General features: G+C 44.0%; 1 protein-coding gene across 6 annotated transcripts in view; it reads right to left on the minus strand.

Annotated features, from left to right (window-relative positions):
- The window catches only part of NADK (NAD kinase), a 79,041-nt gene that overhangs the window by 12,263 nt on the left and 50,455 nt on the right, over positions 1-16,323 (minus strand). For all 6 annotated transcript variants that reach the window (XM_075604828.1, XM_075604829.1, XM_075604825.1 and 3 more), the window contains 4 exons: positions 9,745-9,874; positions 8,345-8,453; positions 2,764-2,849; positions 128-230 (listed from right to left, as the gene is read on the minus strand). In XM_075604828.1, the coding sequence (XP_075460943.1) occupies positions 128-230; positions 2,764-2,849; positions 8,345-8,453; positions 9,745-9,874 (428 nt within the window). The remainder of the gene's footprint in view (positions 1-127; positions 231-2,763; positions 2,850-8,344; positions 8,454-9,744; positions 9,875-16,323) is intronic.

Here is a 16,323-nt window from a genome sequence, read left to right on the forward strand (position 1 = left end):
ATGTACACTAACCTATTCATGGAATTATTAAACCAATGCAGACAAAAGATAACAAACATTGTAAAGGTTCAGTCTCTAATTAAGCATTTGGCTGACCGTACATTGGCCTTTCAGCAAGTTTTCTTACCTTCTATAACCTGAGTGACTTGAGTCTGAAAGTTGTCAAAGCTAAAGGGGGTGAGGAAACCCAGTGATCCCAAGTGAAAAGCCATCACTGGAGGGACGCTAGCCTGCATGAAGAGAAAGCCCTGATTAAAAGATTTCCTGCAGAATGAGTCACTCGAGAACTTAAAGCATCCCTGAACAACTGAAATGAACACAGTCAAAAAACGTCATACCCGTCAAATGGAAAAAGAGAAAGCCTTTTAGATGTGAAAGGCAATTCTACATATTTAGCAAACTTGCTAGGTAGTTCCTAAACAGCCAAATTACAAAGTCTTGTTCTCTCCCGCCTAGGGGAAGTTCAGAGAGGTTTCACTTCATAAAAATGCTAAGGAGGTTTCTGGCAGTCAAGCTAAGGGAGGCAAAACTGTTTAATAATTGCATATTTCAGTCTGCACCTTAAGAAACCCCTTCTGAAGAAACTAGGTCAGCACTGGGCGTGCAAGATTTGCATTTCAAACGTGTACAGAAGTTCTATCTGTTAAGCAACTGCACTCAGACTGGCAAAGGAAGTGGCACTGCCAATTCAATCACCAATGTGAGATGGGGATACATGGGGAATTATGTAACTGACAAACGGCACATACCTCTGATAAACTAAAAAACTCAACCTTTTATTTTCTTATAAAAATGTTAATATCTTTGTTAAAACCTTTGCTTATTCGGTTCTGGGGATGTGCAGTATTCTAGACATGCAGTAAATGAATATAGGGCCTTATTCCTTGTACATCAAATGCACCATCAACTAGTGCCAGACACAGGGCTTTTTGAATCCTTCCCAGTTATCTATTTTTTAATGCAGTCAATGAAGGTGTTCCCATGACAAAACATTTTATTATGTTGCACTACTGAAACCTCATTTGCCCCCCAGGAGAACCTTTCAATTAGCTTTGTTCTCTGTAGACCAGCAAACACTGATGTGTGTGTGTGTGTGTGTGTGTGCTGGGAAAGGTACACACTTTGAGCAGGCGGTACAAACATGCACCAACTATAAACAGAGGATCCCAAAAAGCAGGGCTCCAAGTTTATCCAGTGATTGAAGTGGTTACAAATAAAAGTACTGGCACTGTGCCAGGATTAAAATGATCGATGTTTGCTAAACTTTAGGGCAAGGCTCCTTGCACGGTGTTTTAGAAAGATTTAAGCTGTAAAAAGAATGCATTTATCTTCGTGGGACGGTAAGATTTTTTAACAATAAAAGCCGTGATAATCTAGGAGTGAGAGTAAAAGCACAGTGATCGGAACTCCGTACAGTACTCTAGAACCATCACATGGTCACCTCTGTGCTAATCCTGTTCCTTTCTATCCTTCATTTTTACAAATGTCCCACCAACACTTGGCAGATAATATTCTCTGCAGAGTACATTTAGAAATTGGCCCTCTAGAAAAAAATGCACGTTAGATTTGCCTTTGCAAAATGAGCTGTAAATATGTATAGTCGCATGTATAGCTTGACATTTTCCCCAAGAGGCACCGTCTGCCCTAGGAAAATATTGAAATGGTTTCTCAGTCACAGTAACATACAGTACAGCCCAAACATGTGTGTTGTACCAGTACATTTAGACCTCAAAGGAGATGCAATGTGATCATCACTGTCAATGAATATATCACTGTGTTTTCCTGTACACTGTGGATATAGCATATAAAAGCCTCCACTCAAAAGTGTCAGTATATTTACATTAATGTAGAGAAGGGTAAACGGAACAGAAAAATATATTTTCTCTGACGAAGTAATATTGCTGAAATTAATATACTGTTGGTATTACTGAAAAGGACTGGGGGAGTTTATGGAGAGGAAATTGTGAGCTGTGTGCGGAATCCATCTTGTCTTTGTGTGTGTTATATGTTTGTATGCATGTTGATGCAAGAGTGAACTTTGCTCCAGAGGGGGGATATATGGACTGTGCCTTGTTGCTCAAATACTCAAGTGTTTTGGTCAGCTAAAAGAACCAGCTTAGGTTAGATGTATTGATCTTTGGAGTCAGTCTGAGATAGGTAAGAAGACCTGTAACTTGATTGGTTCAGAAGAGGATTATCCCCTTGCGTACAGGGAATGCTGTGATGTGATGTCATTATATTCTGCCTAGTAACCGATGTTAAACAAAGGAATCTAACAATGTATATAAAGCCAGCATGGACACTCTTTTGGGAGAGTGTCTAATGGACAACTTTCGTGTATGATCATACTCTGTGCTGTACGGGCAGGCAATAAACTTCTCATTATCAATGAACCCCTGTTTGTGAGTTTGCAAACTTCGACATCTATTAAAGCATTCAAGTGTCCGGATTAATTAGAAACATTTCTGGACATTGATGCATCCAGTATCTGTTTAAAGACCAACTAGAAGCAATTATTTAATTAAAAAAATGTTGTTGCTATAACTAGAGCTAAAACGCTTCACTATTGTCATATACTGTGTGTGTAGTTGTCAAACATTGAGACATCATCTCCAAACTATGTGCAACTCTTCTGTCCACGTGAGACGTTTGCTCGTCTGCAAAACCTATTTACGCTGCAACACACACTTTATACTTCCGGGAAGGGGAGATAACCATGTGTGTTCCGTATATTATTACATCTATTAATGCAAGTGAACAAACCTGAAAGAGCGATGATGCATAAAGTAATGTCCCATCCCCTCCAAGGCAAATAATGAAATCAATCTGATTCGAGATGTCATCATAATCTAGTAAAAAATTAAACAGAACAGTGTTTTACCATTCAAGGAAGTTCTTTAAATTTTTAAGCAGGAAGCACTACTCAATAACATTAAATTACAAGATTACTGTGGATTACAAGACTACAAATGTAACAATGCAGAGAGAAAAAGATGAGCAAATTCCTCCCACCGTATCACGGATCTTGCAGCTGCAGACCAAGCAATAACCTACATGTGTGTTCCCCCCCCTTCCCCCCATAAATTAGTTCTGTACCATGAGAAAACACTTGTACCATTTTTTTTAAACAACTCAATTGCATTTTAATGTATTATAATGTAACAAGCATTTTTTTGTTTCTATAGCAACCATTTACAACGTCACATCACCTTCCTCTTCTGAAACAGGCTCTGGAACACCACTTTTTGAGCTCTGCCCTCTCTCTAGCAGTGCACCAGTTGTATCTAGTGCTGCCTGGTCACATCATCTTCCCCACAGAACTTTGCATTTTTGGTCCTCTTCTGCTGCACCGACAGCCATTTAGTGAACCCCCAAGCCGAATCTTCGCCGATCGATCACAGGAGAACGGATCGATCGGCAACTTAGCTAATTACTTATCATTGTGTTGATTGTATTGATGCACATATTAAAGGAAAAATGTAAAAATAAAAAATAAAAACAGCTGCTTGGACTGCCGCTTAAAAGGCACTCATTGTCACCTGAGGGTACAGTCTAACTACAGTTCAGTTGCCAATTAAAAAATAATCATTACAGTTTTCATTGCTGGTATTAACAACCCAGGACTCAGTAGGGTTCCAAATATAAAGAGGGCAGTTGGTCAGTCCAAAACCTCGCATCTCCGCCAAGTCAGGGTCAAAAGGATGAGCGCATATGACTGGTAGGTAAACCCATTGGCCTGTCACCAGCACTCCTAGCCATAGCTTACAAAATGACAGACACCAGCTATTATCATGGCAATCTGTTGTCTTTATTAGAATATGCCATTAATGCTACAGTATCTATACATAATACAGAGTTAGAAAAATGCTCAAACTAAGGAAATATGATATTATTTATTTATAAAATATTTTACCAGGAAGTAATACATTGAGAGTTACCTCTCGTTTTCAAGTATGTCCTGGGCATAGAGCTAAGACAAATAATACATGGTTACAAATAGTTACATAAAAGAACAGGGTATACATTATATACAAGACATTGCATGCACAGTTAGAGAAAATATATATTATAGGCGTATGTAACAGTTACAGACCAGATTAAAATGTGAGACAGCCTTAGTTTTGAAAGAACTTAAACTGGTGGTGTCTGTGAGAGTCTCCGGTAGGTTGTTCCAGTTTTGGGGTGCACGGTAAGAGAAGGAGGAACGGCCGGATACTTTGTTGAGCCTTGGGACCATGAACAGTCTTTTGGAGTCAGATCTCAGATAAGCAAAAAAAAAGAGAAATGAATCTCCCAATGGGTGCTACAAAATCCAGAATAGATGGCAGCAATATGGCTACCGGGTAGGACATATAACCATAACCCCCAATTACTGTGTGTTTGAGGAGATCATAGCTCACTATAAAGCCTAACAAAATAGACCTATTGAATATATAATGGGGTATATAACTAAGAAATATGGAAGTGAGCCCACATATAGGTAGACCAACCCCATAAATCAGGTTAGAAAACCCCTAGGTCTATAGACTGGAGCTCTATGAAGACATCAAAAAAACACAATAAAAACATAAAAGGGCAAGGGGAATGAGCGAACTCACGTGAAATCTCCTTGTAGGTGTCCAAAAAATTCCAGGAATGGCGTGCGTCGATCCAGCAAATAACAAAGAAACAAAAAGAGGAAAAAGGTTGCGCACTGCAAAATAAAGGGCTGGAGGCAAAAGTTGAAAAAAATATTAAAATGCTTTAATTAGAGTGCATAATAGCCTAAGCTAAAGGGGAACAAAAAGAAAAAGGGTATCCCTAACGTGTTTCACGCCTTAGTGGCGCTTTATCAAAGCACCCTTTGATAAAGCGCCACTAAGGCGTGAAACGCGTTAGGGATACCTTTTTTCTTTTTGTTCCCCTTTAGCTTAGGCTATTATGCACTCTAATTAAAGCATTTTAAAAAAAAATTCAACTTTTGCCTCCATCCCTTTATTTTGCAGTGCGCAACCTTTTTCCTCTTTTTGATCTCAGATAAGTGCTGCATGTGGTTGGGGTGAGGTGCTTGTTCAGATAGATGGGTAACTTGCCCAGAAAGTATTTGAAGGCAAGACAGGAGAGATGAACTTTGCGCCTAGACTCAAATGATGACCAATCTAGTTCTTTGAGCATTTCGCAGTGGTGTGTGTTGTAGTTGCATTGGGCTAAGGCCCCGCTCCCAGAGTCAGCGCACCCGCACTGCTGACAGGCGGTGCGCTGAGATACACAGACCGCGATATGCGGTCTGTAGGGAGCGGGAGCCGGAGCGGGAGGTAGGCGGGTGGTGGGCGGTTTGACAGGGAGGGGGGGCGTGGCTTGAGCGGAGGGACCCGCTACTCTCCCCCCCCTCCCTCCACGGACTCGGGCTGGAGCTGGAAAGTAAGTTTAAACACACACACGCAGGCACTCATTCATACACACACACACAGGCAGGCAGGCACTCACGCACTCATACACACACACGCGCGCACACACAGACAGGCACACACACACACACACACACACACACACACACACACACACAGACAGAGGCAGGCACTCACGCACACACATACACACACAGACAGACAGGCACGCACGCACGCACGCACTCAGACACACACACAGACAGGCACTCACCTGCTTTCACTCCACACTCCTCCCCGCTCCCCGAAGCCTCTCCTCCTCCCGAAGCCTCCCCTCCCCATTGGCTCACAGCCACACACGTCACGCGTCAACGCTAGGAAACACCATTCTCTGGTGTCTCCAGCGGCTGACGCGCCACAGCGTGTAGTGAGCTGTGCCGCCAGGGGGGACCGGGACCGGCTCGCGAGGATTCCCCTGCTGGTGGGGAACTCGCTACATTGCCGCCCGCGCCAACGAGCGCAGCGGGACCGAGGCCTTGGAGAACAAAACGGCATATTGAATTGTAGAGGGTGTCACGTTTGCTAAGGTGAGTTTGGGGTGCTGAGCCATATACTATGTCTCCATAGTCGATAATTGGCATTAACATCTGTTGTGCGATACGCTTTCTGACCAGCAGACTTTGGCTAAGTCCATAGTGAATTTAGCCGTGCTGAGGCGCGCTGAGGGAAAGCGGGTGCTTTCCCTGGCCTTAGACGCGTGCCGTCGGGGGGCGTGTCGGGGGGAGGGGGGGAGGGAGGCCTGTGACGTCACGGAGCAGGTTCGCCCTCATTGGGCAAACCGCTCACGTGACCGGCCCTGCGCTCCGGCGAGCATAGAAACTAACATTTTCTCAAGACACACGCTTCCGCACACTTGCGGAAGCGTGCGCGAGCCCCTGCTAAAGCCGCTCTCATTGCGGCTGCAGGGGCTCACTGCCGAGCAGCAGCACGCCTCAGCACGGGCCAGCGCCTAAGCGCTGACCATGCCAGAGGCCTTAGGGAGGATTTGTTCCTGTAAAGTACACTAGTTTGGCATAGGTTTTGGATGTCAGGGTATAAATGTGCTTCCCGAATGTTAAGTGGGAGTCAAACCATATACCCAGGTATTTAAAACTAGTAACAAGAGTTAGGGTGGTGTTAGCATTGGTTCTGATCTTGAGCTTTGTCACTGGAAACTTTAAAAATGTAGTCTTGGTCCCAAATACCATTGTTACAGTCTTGTCAGTGTTTAAAAACAGTTTGTTTTGGGAAATCCAGTTTTCGAGTCTCAAAAAGTCAGACTGAAGTATGTGTTGAAGGTCAGAGAGGCTATGGCTGTGTGCATACAGGATTGTGTCATCTGCATACATGTGTATTGAGGCTTCCTTACAAGCTGTGGGAAGATCATTGATGAACACTGAGAAGAGTAGGGGCCCCACAACAGAGCCTTGTGGGACACCACAAATGATATCCAGGGGGTTGGAGTTAAAGCATGAGATTGACACATGTTGGGATCTACCTGATAGATAGGACTGAAACCAGTTTAAAGCATGCTTCCCTATTCCAGAGCACTGGAGTTTGTTAAGCAGGATAGTATGATCAACAGTATCAAAAGCCTTTGCAAAATCTAGGAATATTGCACCAGTGAGTTGACCCCATTCCATTCCACACTGGATTTCATTGCAAACTTTTAGGGTAGTTACGGTGGAGTGTTTGGGGTGAAAGCCAGATTGGAATTGGGTAGAGAAATTTGTCTTGGTATAGTGATCGCTTAATTGGGAGTGGACAAATTTTTCCATGACTTTGGATAGTATTGGGAGAAGAGATATTGGCCTGTAGTTTGAGACAGTGTTTTTGTCCCCACTTTTGAAGATTGGGACAAGTTTGGCAGTTTTCCAGGTCTTAGGGATATGGCCTGCAGACAGGATAGAGTTGACTATGGAAGCAATTGGTTTGGCAATGGCTGGGGCACCAAGTCTTAGGAACCTAGATTGTAGTAAGTCAGGACCACATTGGCTGCTTAGTTTTAATTTGAGGAGCGCTTGTATAATCTCCTCTTCGGATACTGGGCCAAATTGAAAATTGTGGGAAGTGCTGGGAGAGGGTGGGGCTACATGGGAACTCCCAGGATGAGATTCAGGTTTGTGGTTTGGGTTGCGTTTTGCTAATAAGTTAGTAGCACACCCCACAAAGTAATCATTGAATGCATTTGAAATATCAGTGGGGTTTGTCAGAGTAATAGCCCCCTTTGTGATATTACTTGGTTGTTGATGGTTAGAAGGCTGGAATATATTGTTGATAACCTTCCAGAAGTTAGCTGGGTTTGATGTATTCTGATGGAGATTGTCAGAGTAATATTGTGCTTTTGCATACCTTGTTTTCCTTGTGCACATGTTCCGCAGACATCTGTAGTGATTGAGATCATTGGTAGTGCCAGTTACTTTGTAGCTTTTCCACAAGGCATCCCTGAACTGGTAGAGTTCAGTTGTAGTTGGAAGTTGGGCCCCCCCGTACTCTTATTCTGCGTAGTGGAGCATAGGTATCACAGAGTTTTAAGAACTCGGATTGGAAATAGTCGAGCGCAGAATCGGGGTCGGGAATTAAATAGATTCTGTGTGGGTTAAAATTTCTAAATATTCTAGTGAGGAGAACCTTAGGGGTTGATTGGGGCGGTTTAATTTTCCTTACACAGTACACTATTGCATGTCACGGAAAATATCAGGAAGGATGCCAGAGGATTTAATTCTGCTGGAATTTGAGGAGAGAATCCAGTCTAGCAAGGAATGGTTGTGCGATTTCAGATTTATCCGTGTGGGTTGGGAAATGAGTTGCGATAGGTTAAGCGACTGGATTTGTACCTGGATTTTGTGGTTTATATGAAAGCCAGTATGATGCAGTGCTAATTTCATCAGGTTAGTGTAGAACAGGAAACCTTCTCGGGCTATGCATAGAATTCTTACCTTCTCTGAAAGTGCAAAATCTCTTCTTCACTGGTCCAAAATTCTCATCATTAGCTATAGCAGGATCTTCCAGCACTTTCTTCTCTACATAAACAATCATGTTCTTTTCCTAAAGAAAGCAAGGCCACAGAAATAACAATTGTGTTGTAATGACAAACACCCCGAGGGCTGCACTAACTAACAGGTAATGTTGGTGTAATGCAAAAGGAGTGTGGGGGAAAGAGGAGAGAGAGGAGAGGAGAGAGAGGAGAGAGAGAGGGGAAAGAGGGGAGAGAGAGAGAGAGCGAGAGAGTATGGGGGAAAGAGGAGAAAAGAGGGGAGAGAGTAGGAAGGAGGGGAGAGAGGATGGTGGGGGGAAAGAGAGAGAGTGGTGTGAGAGAGACAGTGGTGTGAGAGAGAGGATGGGGGGAGAGAGAGAGAGGATGGGGGGAGAGTGGGAAGGAAAGGGGGGAGAGAGAGGAGGAAGGAGGGGGGAGAGAGAGGAGGAAGGAGAGGAGGAGGGAGAGAGAGAGGAAGGAGGGGAGAGGGGAAGGGGGGAGTAGAGAACTGGGGGGTGGATAGAGGAGTGCGGGTGGAGAGAGAGAAGAGGGGGGTGGAGAGAGAAGAGGGGTTGGAGAGAGAAGGGGGGGGTAGAGAGAGAAGGGGGGGTAGAGAGAGAAGGGGGGGTAGAGAGAGAAGGGGGGGTAGAGAGAGAAGGGGGGAGAGAGAAGGGGGGGAGAGAGAAGGAGGGGAGAGAGAGAAAGGGGGGGGGGGGGGAGTGTGATAGTGTGACCTTGTATTGGAACAGGAGATACATGTTTACAGCAAGCATCATTAAAGAACAGTATTCTCTCTCAAATATAGCAATCATTCGATGTACTTATAACATATGGCCACAATAAATACGTGGTGCCATGCTGTACAACCGCTCCTGGCCCATTCATTTGAATGTGGAGGGGTGGGGGGGGGGCCTTACAGCTTGGCGTTTTTTAAGTAAAACTAGGTACAGTGAAAAACAAATATGGCAAACATGGCAAAAGGCCTCTGTATATTGCTGCTGCTTTATGCTATCAATAGAAAAAGTCCCTGTTACATTACAGTAGGGGTGCACACACTTTTGTTTGCGCCCCCCTCTCGTCGCCAGAAATCACCAGAGAGAAGGTAAGAGACATACAGAGGCCTCACATGCTGCCCCAGCATTTTATTTAAATGTTGTGGGGAAGAGCGCGGGGCCTCCAAGTGCCACACACCCCACCCCCAGAAAATGTGGCACCCCCCTGTTTGCGCACACCTGCATTACAGTACAGTTATGTTCTTTCTGGATTGCCTTCCAAGCATACAAGAGAAGCTACAGTACCTATCTAATCAAAATGATCCAACAGGCCAAATTATTTCCCCAAATAGTTCCAGATCTGACTTACCTCTGTAAGAAATACACAGAGCTCTTTAAAGGGCTCCAGAAGACTGGCATCTCTGACCTTTTTAATAACCAATACACTTTTCGGAGGTTTGTTCCAAGTTAGCACCTGGCTTGCTGGGTCCTGAATATGCCTTAAAAAGAAATAAGAGTTTTGAACTAAAATGTTACACAGAACATACACATGCGTGGTATGCCTATGTGCTACTATTATATGTGTCTGTGTGTGTGTCCACAAATGTACAACAGTAGCACACAGGCAAAATATACATACCTAAAAAATATGTATGTATCATGGAGGTAGTCTGGAGCAGAGCTTCTCCCTTTAAATTAAAGCAATATCACTGGATCAGCTGAATGAGGGTTATATCACCCTGTCCAAGTGATAACAAAACAGTTGTTCTGACCCAAGAGACCATCCTATAATTCAGATCTAAGATACAACTATGGGCAAGAGCTGGAGCACAACTCCCAGGAACCACATATGGGATGGAAGAAACCCCCCCAGAAATACGGCAATACTGTATGATTAAGTCCGGTTGGACTACAAGCGGTAGGATCTTTTCATCAACCGCATGCCACACCGACACTCTCCCTGTTACCTTACGAGACGGCACAACCCGCAAGCAATCGGATGCTCGTCACTGCAGGAGCGGAAAGCTGGAGTCGGTGTTGGTGGAACTCGGAAGCAGCGCTCACTCTTTGACCCTGGGTGGTCTAAATGTGATTTCTTTATGTGGAGCGTGTGTGTGTTCACTTTTTATATAAAAAAAGGTATTGCGCTATGTCCATTTTCTTTACTCTGCAAATGATTGGAGAGCGCATCTGATATATACATAAGCAGGAAGACCCCCTGTCTATCCCCTTACTACTAGCGGGCTCCAGACGGTCGTTTATACTGCCCTTTGATGTTGGATATCACATCGGAGAGAAGATCTGCAGTTAAGTGTTAAGTGTAACACCCGCTTGATTTACATATCCACTTTGTGAGTGCATCCATTACCCACCTCACAGCTGGTACATACTTAAGTATACAATATTGCACTATTTGTGTTATTCCTTTTATCCCATACGTGGTTCCGGGGAGTTATGTTCCAGCTCTTGTCCATCATTTCCAGAAAGACCATGTGGAAGGTCTCTTTGATCGAGCAGCACCTCAGAACCTTAAGAGGTTGTATTATTTTTGTTTGTTTTTTCACTAGTCATTATTTTGCCACTGATTTGCACCACCACTTATTTATTCTAAAGATCGATGCGCTTTGATTTTTTATTTTTTTATGCGATAAAAATAGAAATATTTGGGGGCTAACAGCTAGGGAAATTCTACTCATTCTACTTTGCATTTCAGCTGACCAGATATGGTGCCTATGAAATAGACCAGCAACATTAAACTGACCCACAGGCTATTAGAAATATATAAAAGCAGGACAGCAAGGCAATAACAACAACTTTATTTCACATAGCGCTTTTCTCTTAATGGGACTCAAAGCGCTTCACAATTACAGTATAGCACGTGGCATGCAGAACTGTACATAAGATTTTTACAGACAGTCCCACCCAGATGATCTTAGGCCGTGATTATAGTGTGTGCGGAGCAAACAAAATACAGCAGCTCTATTGAGAGCCTGGGAAGGGAAAACAGGGGGGTGCAGCTTCAAAAGTTTGCGCTTCCCTGGGTTAAGCAAACAAGGAAACATAACAAATAATGGCCAAATGGATTTTGTTCAGCATGGTAAATTAGTTATCTAAAATAAAGGACTTGGAATACAAGGCCGCAGAGGCTATTTAAAGAGGCAATCCAAGCTTGCGATTTTTTATTTCTTTTTTAATATAGGATTAGGGGGTTTCCAGAGCTGAAACTCATTCATTTCCCCTTCTTCCAGAGATACTTGCCTCCATAGGTGGTGCCAGTAGCCGGTCCGCTAGCTAGGTTCAAGTAATGGCGGCTTTTCAAAGCTCCTGAGCCCTGCGGGCCAATAGGAAGCCGTGAGATCATCAGGTTCGGCTTCCTATTGACCTGCGTGACGCGGGAACCTTAAACTTAGCAAGGAGTCCCGAGAGCTGAAATTAATGGGACACTAATTTCTTTGCATTAATTGCTGATTGCAACTACCATTCTATGGAGCATGAAATCATCAAGAACATGATAAACTAAACTGTTTACATCCTCTACAGCAGGGGTCTCAAACTCAGTCCTCAAGGGCCACCAACAGGCCAGCTTCTATGAATATCTCTGCTTCAGCACAGGTGGCTCAATCTTCGACTGAACCACATGTGCTGAAGCGGGGTTCTCCATAAAAGCTGGCCTGTTGGTGGCCCTTGAGGACTGAGTTTGAGACCCCTGCTCTAACGCTTAAGTGACACGTTTGTAAAGGGCATGTAAGCCTGCACCTAGATACATTCAGGCACCCAATGATCATCGGGCACTCAGGGAATGGAATAAAGGATTGATCAGTGCTTGATAAATATTTCCCATTCTGCAAAGAAATGTGATATCTGAAGTCTAACATATCACGCCATACCCTCACCCCAAAATATCCGCATATGGAACTAAAAAACTTGAAGCAAAATACTGTTAACACGGTCACAATAGGGTCAGTCCCACGTAGATACAGTAAGTGACTGCCTTTCTCGGTGTCCAGGAGAAGCAGGTTTTTTTTTTTTTTTTTTAAATAAAGAAAAGATCAAAGTGATTTTACTGGGACAAAATTTCAAAAATGCTTTCTTTTTTAAACAAAAACAGCTGCAAGTCTTTAAAGGTCTCTTTAGCGAAGCATTTAACCTGTTTAGCCTCATTGCTGTCGGAGCGGCCAACTGCAGGGAAAGGAATAACTAGGGTAGTCAAATTACCCATATCACGTACATAAAAGAATACAAGGATGGGGTAAACTTCTATACTGTATCTTTTTAAGGTCCACCACATGCGGATAAAATATCCGCCATATCTATTTTTATACCAAATGTATGTGTGAAACATGAAATATCATTTGCAGTTAACACCACTCAGATCACACATATTTGCACACACACAACCAAGGCTTACACATACAGTACCCCAAATGCCTCCCTCTTTCACATCAGTGTATTTGTGTTGGATTCACTAGTCCACAGCCTACATTAGCTGGCAAACAAACAAACTCAAACAATAAGGTTGATTACTTTCTCTTTGAGCATCAATATCAGCTGTCAAAAGCATATGCAATGTCCCTTTCGTGCTGTGTATAATCAACCTTGCATGTCATTTCACCCTTTATAGATACCCTATAACCATTACGTCCCTTATTAAAGAAACAGATCCTGCAGCCACGGTGTTGATTAAAACAACAGAGGTAAATATGTCTATCTATATAGCAAATAAAAATATTGCTTGTGAGCATATTTACGTCTTAGACAGGTTTTCATCAGTATCACCTAGCATACAGTGCTTCCATTGCAGCAAGGGATTCTGGGAAACGACATGCAAATGAGCAGAGTGTCACCTTTTAGCTCCAAAAACATTTTTACATGGAAGCCTTAGGCCAGGTCCCCAGTGGCTGCTCTGGCGTGCGCTACGGTGTGCACACCGTAGCCCTCTATGGGGCAGGCCCCTGTGACCGTGTGTGTGTGTGTGTGTGTGTGGGCGTGCAAAGCGCTATGACGCCTACGCTGGCAGGGAAGACAAGAATTTTGTCTTCCCTTGCTGCAACATGATCACATGGTGAGCAGGCAGCCAATGGAAGGGCAGATATGACCTGTCATGACCAGGCCCCCGGAATGGCCACGCCCCCCGCACATCCCATCGCTCCCCTACAGACTGCAGATAGTGGCTTTTATCTGTGTGCGCGGCGCCAGGACGCCAGGTGCACGTGCAGCAGTCGACACTGGGGCCGTAGACCTATAAGCTTATGCTCGCTGCATTACACAGCTTTTTAGCACAGCCTGGGTTAAGATGCAAAGCCACAGACCGCTGTTTCGACCTTTTGGGTTTCATCAGTGTGAGGCTGGTTATACTGGCTTTGCAATTTTGAAGCTGGGTAGGTTTCACCACAGATTAGATAAATTATGGTGGGTGAAAAAGTTGACAAAAAACCCTCCACCGTATAGCAAATAAAAATATCGCTTGTGAGCACATTCACGTCTTAGGCTGCGCTTATAGCGCCTTGCGACGGCGACGTCGCTCCGAATCAAATACATTGACTCCGTCGCAAGCGCTTATAGTAAGTGCGACGTGACGGAGCGACCCAAAATTTTGAAGCCGGGTCTGCTTGATTTTTTTAGAGACAGTCGCCACATGTGAGTGTCTCTAAACCAAATCAGAGACCGCGGCACACCCCCTTTCGTGACATCGTTGGCGACAGTCGGTGAAATTCAAATTATAACTTTCGCTGGCGACGGGTGATGTAATCGGTCGGGTCGCCAGCACTATAAGCGCGGCCTTAGACAGGTCTGCAACCCTGCCTTTCACCATTATCACCTAGCAAGGGGGTGAGCAAACTTTTGGCACTACGCCCGTCCTACCTTTCAGCCCCTGCGCTCGCACCAAATATCCAGCGTCAAATGACGCGCAGGGTCATGTGATGTCACGTCAACGTCATTTGATGCAGATTGCCAAGGCGATGCGTCACATGACCCCGCTGCATCAAATGCCGAAGACAAGGTAGGCCTGCAGAGGCCTCACACGACCCCCCGGCATAAATGCCTTGGGGAAGAGCACAGGGCCTCTGTAACCACCGCACCACCCCGCAACAGAAAAATCTTGCGCGCCCCCTGACCTAGCATACAGTGCTTCCACTGTAGCAAGATATTCTGGGAAATGATATGCTAATGAGCACACAGGCTGTGCTGAAAAGCTGAGTAATGCACCGAGCATGATCTTATATGGGTTCCATGTAAAAATGGATTTGAGGCAAAGGGTGACACTATGTGCTCATTTGCATGTCATTTCCCAGAATACCTTGCTGCAGTGGAAGCACTGTATGCTAGGTGATAATGGAGAAAAGCAGGGTTGCAGACCTGTCTAAGACAGATATTTTTATTTGCTATAAGGTGGAGGGGTTTGTGTCACATTTTGCACCCACCATAACTTATCTAATGTATGACACACACACACACACACACACACACACACACACACACACACGCTGAGAATGCAAATGAGTACAATATTGAACACGGGCCGAGAGTACTAACCTTTTGTCGGCTAGATAATGAATTTAACATCTTGAGCATATTGAAACTTACACATAATGCCAAAACAATGTGCTCCTACATATTAGGTACCAGACCTGGAGCATCTGGAGCTGACACAGTTACTAGGACAACGGAAACAGCGGAGATATGAGTCCCTTAAAGTCTGGGCTCCTCCAAGACCAATCCCACCATACTATTGTGAGCTACTACACTTAGAACAAGTCTGCAACGTTAACGTTTGGCATTTTCTCTGATGCAAACTATTGCAGAACGGGAATAGGATAAAGATGTACATTTACACTTCAATTAAATAAAGGCACAGATTGGTTTTGTGAAAAGATCATGTATTTGAATGTAAAATGAGGATTATATAGATATACAGTACCATAGCACGGTGTAAAGAGTTGTTTCTAGGCATGAGTTGGTGCACTGCACAGTTTATAGACTAAATAGCCTGAGGTACAGGGAGAGAACATGACTGCCTGTACCCTGGGTTACAAGCAGCAGGCACTTGGTTTCTCAAATACAGTGAGATTACCAAGATACTTCTCGTCCCAATATTTACCTGCTTTCACTTCCTTTTTTTTCTTAGTCACTCACATTTGTTTATTTTTTTTTTAGAAACTGACAGAAATCCTGTGTGAGAATCTTTAAGGTGGCTGTCATAAGTTTTGTTTTTTCAAAATCACTGCTGTAGAACATCTACAGCTGCATTCTTTATCAGCAAGGTAGCAATCCCCTACTTAGCATGTAAGCAAATATTTTTTTGGTAGAAGAAAAAAGGGGTGATGTAGAATAGCGCTAATGGGGTACTGATGATGAATAAACTCTAATTAAGAGAAACCCCTATGGAAAGCGATACCGGCGCCTAATATGTCCAATTAGGTAATAGTCCTGGATATCCAGATGAAAAAAGTTCAAGTCCCAATGATGTAATCTTATAATCAAGGGATGACCAGAAGGAAGCAGAGAGAACTGAGTGCTGATTCCCTGGAGCAAAAGTAAGAAGAGCCTCCGCTCGAAAATCCCGCTGAGTCCCGCCTACCTGTGACCCAGCATCCGGTATCTGGCATCCAGTGACGTCACTTCCGGTCTCGAGGAGCACGGTGTCTGGAGGAACGCTGCGGTGGATTCAACTGCTTAGCCCAGGAAGGAAAGATTCTAATCGGCGCTCATTACCTGTGTCCTAGAGCCGTCTTGTGAGTAGCTTTTCATTTTTACTCTACCGGATTGGCTCGATCAGTGCTGCATCGTCCCACATTTTATTATTTTATAGTTGTATTAAACAATTTTTAATTTCAGCTTTGCGTTTGTGTGTCTTGTCTGTGTAGGTCTGTGAGTATATGTCTGTGATTTTTTGTTAGCTGTCTTGCACTAAATTCTGCTTTTTGTCATTCCATGTTCCATATCTAAC

Source organism: Ascaphus truei, chromosome 6 (genome assembly GCF_040206685.1).
Source record: "Ascaphus truei isolate aAscTru1 chromosome 6, aAscTru1.hap1, whole genome shotgun sequence".
Lineage (NCBI taxonomy): Eukaryota > Metazoa > Chordata > Amphibia > Anura > Ascaphidae > Ascaphus > Ascaphus truei.